Consider the following 4,813-nt stretch of genomic DNA (forward strand, 5'->3'; position numbering starts at 1 on the left):
CCATAATCTCACCGGCAGCGACTTAGTTCTCTCACAGCCTTCACAATTGGCAGCGAGTGGAAGCCCTATTTTTGACGACTGGACCAGAACCATCCGCCCTGGATACAATTGCACTAAATTCAGCGAGGCTCCCTGTGTCTAGATTTGGCATCGCCCGCGATGAAAATGGGGGCAGCGGGGGGAGTCGGGAGCTCGCGTGTTCCTCTTGCAGCAGGGCCTGCACTCGCCCCATTTCGAGGTTTAGGGTTCGCCTGGTTTTGGTCCGCTATCCAAAGCTAATGAATTGTAGTCCGAAATCCTGAAACAGATCTCCAGTCCTGGCCAGAAAGTGTCGCAGCTGCAGCTCTGCTCCTCCTTCGGCAGCTTCGATGAGTCTTCGAAGCTCCCTCCCTTCCTCGTCCCCCGCCATAGCCACGCAGCTTTGCTTCCTCGTCTTCGTCTTCTTCCCCCCGAAACCCTATTTTTTGTTCCTATTCTGTCTTTAGTTCTGCACCCTCGTCCGACGTGGACTACAAATTTTGTTGTTGTTGTTGCGCTTTTCGTATGACATACTAAACTTTCATAAAAAATCTGATTCAATATAATTATTTATTTTAAAATTGTTTCATGAATGCTATAGGAATTTGTGATTTCTTAGTTGGGATTGATGACGTCATCTCATGTTTCTATGTTTGGGTTTTCTTCTCTTTAGGGTCTATGTTGTTTGTTCACATTTAGTCAGCTTATGGTGTTGTAGTGAGCTTCATATGATTACTTTGATTATATATATATATATGTATGTTTATTGCTTATAGCACCACAATTTTTGCTATTGCCACCCATTCAACATATTATTTTTAGTTTTAATGTCGATATATATATATATATTTATTTATTTATTTATTTAATTCTATTTTTTTCAATCAATTTTTTTGTTCAATTACATGGTTTGAAAGATATTGAAAAAAAGAAAATTTGATTGGTTTGAAAAGTATTGAACAAAAGATGACATGAGGTAGATGGACATTGTGGTGACAATCGCAAATTCTTTGGTGGCATTAGCAATCCCCTATTTCTCTCTTCCATATATATACACCTTTTTTTTGTTTTTTTTGTTTTTTTAGGAAATCACATATTTCTACAAGATGCATTCATTCGTGAATGAGTTGGAATCTCATGGCATTTTTCAGAGGTGGATGGTTTCGTGAAATTCAGATCTCATCAAAATGATCTGTCAAGTCGTCCAATCAAGTCCCATTAAAAGGGTCCAATCAAGTCCTTGCATGGAAGTGAAGCCTGAGTTGTCGTCAAACCCAAGTATTGTTTTCTGACAGAACTATAAAATATCACAAGTTCGACAAAAAAAAGTGATCAATTTTGAGACAATAATAATACGATTCCCAACAATTTGCAAAATTTGTGTGATGATTGAGAACATGAAGTCCACAAAGCCATTGATTTAATGTGTTTGTTCATTAAATGACCGTATTACTTATCAAAAAGTGATGTGAGATTCAAGTGTGAAATATTACAATCACACAAAATTACGGAATGAAAAAAGAAAAAAAACATTGGAAATAAGAAGAGAATACATTTGTGACACGTGTGCTTTGATCAGTTTTCCATAGATTCAAGCAAAATTGATGCACCTCCAAAAACACAAACAAACAAACAAATAAAGAAAGATTTGCAAAATTTCAAACTCCATTTTAAGTGAAAAAGAAACGACAATAGCATCCTAATTGTTGAGTTGAAACATCACTAGGAGACCAGAGGTTGATAGTGCCCGAGGTTTCATGGTGTTTTTTAAACCTGCACGTGACGCAAGGAATCCACCACTGCAAGAGCAAGCAAAGCGCGGCATGTGCGACGGAGAAAATAGAAGCGAGGAAGAAACAACGCTGACTCACTCCCTCCCCGCCCAGTTGCGGAATCAGAATATCAGGTGCTGCGCAATAGCAAGCCATGTGTGGATTCATCATCCCTCCTCACCTCAGCTCGGCAGGCTTGCAGGTGCGCGACGCCCGGGCGCCGTTCGCGGGGAGCCTCGATATTTCGAACCAGTCCACGGGCCTTTTACACTCATTGCCATGCATTTAAGTGGGTTTTGCGCACGCCAGTTTCGGAGCAGGCGTTCTGGGCCCCGAAATTGTTGCCGAATTCGGAGGTTAAGTTGCTTGGCTGTTTCTAGAAAATATGAAAACGCCGATCCGGACCCTCCTCCCTCTTCGGACCGAAGTCCCTCGCACAGGACTTCCTTCCCATACCACTGCTGTTGCATTGGTGCATTAGATGGTTTCTTAGTCTCACTTGGTCCCAGAGTTCTCCGCAGAGGCAAGCATCGGTGGATGCGGGGGTCATTTGCTGTCTCTTGCCCTCACTAAAGGAGGAGGATCTGCGGTGGGTTGTGTTGAACTTGAATACACTGGATTGTGCTGTTCATGTGGGTATGCCTGCAGCTCTGCGGGTTTGTGCGTCCGTTTCGTCTGCCGGAGCTGGGTGGGTTGCAGTTGCAGGAGCTGTCTGGGCTGGAGGTTAGGCGCATTGCAGGAATCCATGCACAGGGGTCGAAACGATAACACCTGCGTTGCTTTGTTGCACAAACAGGAGGCGCTTCAGTATGAAGTTTACGTGCGTATTGCTAGTAGTGCTAGCCGTGTTGCTAGCATTGAATCTCCGCGTAGATGGAGCACCGTTTCCCCCTCCGCAGTTTAGGCTATGCCAGAGCGCAGATAGGTGCTGTCCACCTGTGAGCCAGAAGCCCCCAGTGCCGTTTCAGTTCCAGACAGGTCTGCCGTGGAGGACCCGGATCGCAGCTCAGTTTGCGGACGCTAAGTACATTGCTAAGTACCAGAGAGCGTACCAGTTAATGAAAGCACTTCCGAATTCTGACCCGCGGTCTTTGTATGCCCAAGCTAGAATGCACTGCGCGTACTGCGGCGCAGCTTTCTACTATCCCCGCAGTGACTATTCGCTAGAGATTCATGATGGATGGTTCTTCTTTCCCTGGCATCGCATGTTTCTCTACTTCCACGAGCGGATCCTTGCGAGTCTGATCGGTGACCCGACGTTCGCCCTGCCCTTCTGGAATTGGGACAACCAGTCACAAGGTGCTACTCAAGGAAATGTCATGCCCAGGTATTACAGCGAGAGACGATGGAGTAACAAATCTAATCCTTTGTACGATCCGAATCGGAATCGTTGCGCTCTCCCGCCACACCTCATAGATTTGAATTCAGGGGGAGGGTGTTCCGGAATGCCGGACGATTACCTGCGGACGGAGAATAACCGGCTCATGTACAATCAAATGGTGTCTGGCCCAACGACGCCGAGTCTCTTCTTTGGATCGACATACAGGTTCGGATGGTCGGGAGGGATGGGGGGTGGGACGTTGGAGGGAGCTCCTCATGGCACTGTTCATATCTTCACAGGGAATCCGTACTCTCGAAATCCCTATGACGACATGGGAAACTTGAATGTAGCAGCGTTAGATCCGCTGTTTTATGCTCATCATGCCAACATCGACCGATTGTGGGAAGTCTGGAAAGGCATGGGTGGTAGGCACAAAGATATCAGTGATCCTGATTATTTGAAGTCGCAGTTTGTTTTCTACGACGAGAACAAGAGGCTGGTTTCTGTCTCCGTCGGCCAAGTCTTGAATGCGGGAAATTTGAGGTGAGAAGTGCAGTACTTATGTCGTGCCGAGAATTCGGTAATTCTCCTCTCGATTTCTCAATGTTGACAATTTCCATAACTCTCTCTTTTGCAGATATGGTTACCAAAAGGTTCCGAACCCCTGGATGAATCCAAAAGCCGGTGGTATGTCTACTGCGAGCGTCGATGGAATGGACATGAGCGGACAGAGTGTAGAGGCAACGCAATGCTCGGCTCTTGCAAACAGCGACGTACCTGCATTAATTAAGTCTAGCCCGCTTCTAAAGAAATCTGGAAACATCCTCTTTACCACCCCGTTAACGTTCCGTGTGCGTAGACTTGCCCCGACTGGCAACAGACAAGAAATCCTTGAGATTAATAACATCGAGATCGACTGGACCAAGAAGGCTAAGATTAACGCGTTCCTGTTCTACCCAGGTGCTAGCGGCTCCAGCATCGACTGCATGGAGTTCTTCGGTACCTTTGCCCACATCCCCGCATCCAACCACAAGAAGAAGCTGGGATACAGCAGGTCGTGGAGACTGGGCCTTACGACGAAGCTAGCCCAATTAGGGAAGTCCGGCTTTTCGCAAGTGGTTGTTACTCTTGTGCAAGTAGGTTCTAACCAGCATATCAAGTTCGGAGCTACCAAGATCAAGCTTGAGAAATAATTGTAACCTGTCGCCGGCGGTGGCGTGACCATCGATCAGTGCTCGGAGAAGAAAGTCTTCTTCATTCATTTACAGTTGAATTTAACTTATTCTCTACTAGTAGGCACCCATTTGAAATAAATAAATTGGTCTGGAGAGAAAAGGGTGGTTGTCTCTCCCCTCTAAAAATCATGCTCTAAGATCGTCTTGCGTCCAGTCTTAGGTAGCACTGAGATTGCAGTTACATTTCTAGAATCGGCCTAGAAGGTATATGACGGATCTAGTGATGAGCGAACACATTCTTTTTAATATCAGGGCAATTTTCACTCTATCCCAGACATGTGATTATGGGAACATGGCTTGACAGACACAACTCATTGTGTATCGTTTGCAGGAATTCATTGTGAGTATCTTGTTCGAGTGAGGATCGATGAAAGGAAGTAACTTTGTCAATATAGTATTTTAAACCGCATTGTACAAAGTTTTCTTTTTCATCTACCTTCATCAAAAATAAAGCAGAAACTTGTGAA

The 4,813-nt window shown here is 45.3% G+C and overlaps 1 protein-coding gene across 1 annotated transcript; it reads left to right on the forward strand.

The window, feature by feature from the left end:
• The first annotated feature begins 2,259 nt into the window (after window positions 1-2,259).
• On the forward strand, window positions 2,260-4,813 carry LOC112275375 (polyphenol oxidase, chloroplastic). Its single transcript, XM_024505705.3, has 2 exons — window positions 2,260-3,654; window positions 3,749-4,813. The coding sequence occupies exons 1-2, from the start codon at window positions 2,600-2,602 to the stop codon at window positions 4,302-4,304; spliced, it is 1,611 nt and encodes a 536-aa protein (XP_024361473.1). The 5' UTR covers window positions 2,260-2,599; the 3' UTR covers window positions 4,305-4,813.

Source organism: Physcomitrium patens, chromosome 22 (assembly GCF_059467195.1).
Source record: "Physcomitrium patens ecotype Gransden chromosome 22, ASM5946719v1, whole genome shotgun sequence".
Taxonomy (NCBI): Eukaryota; Viridiplantae; Streptophyta; class Bryopsida; order Funariales; family Funariaceae; genus Physcomitrium; species Physcomitrium patens.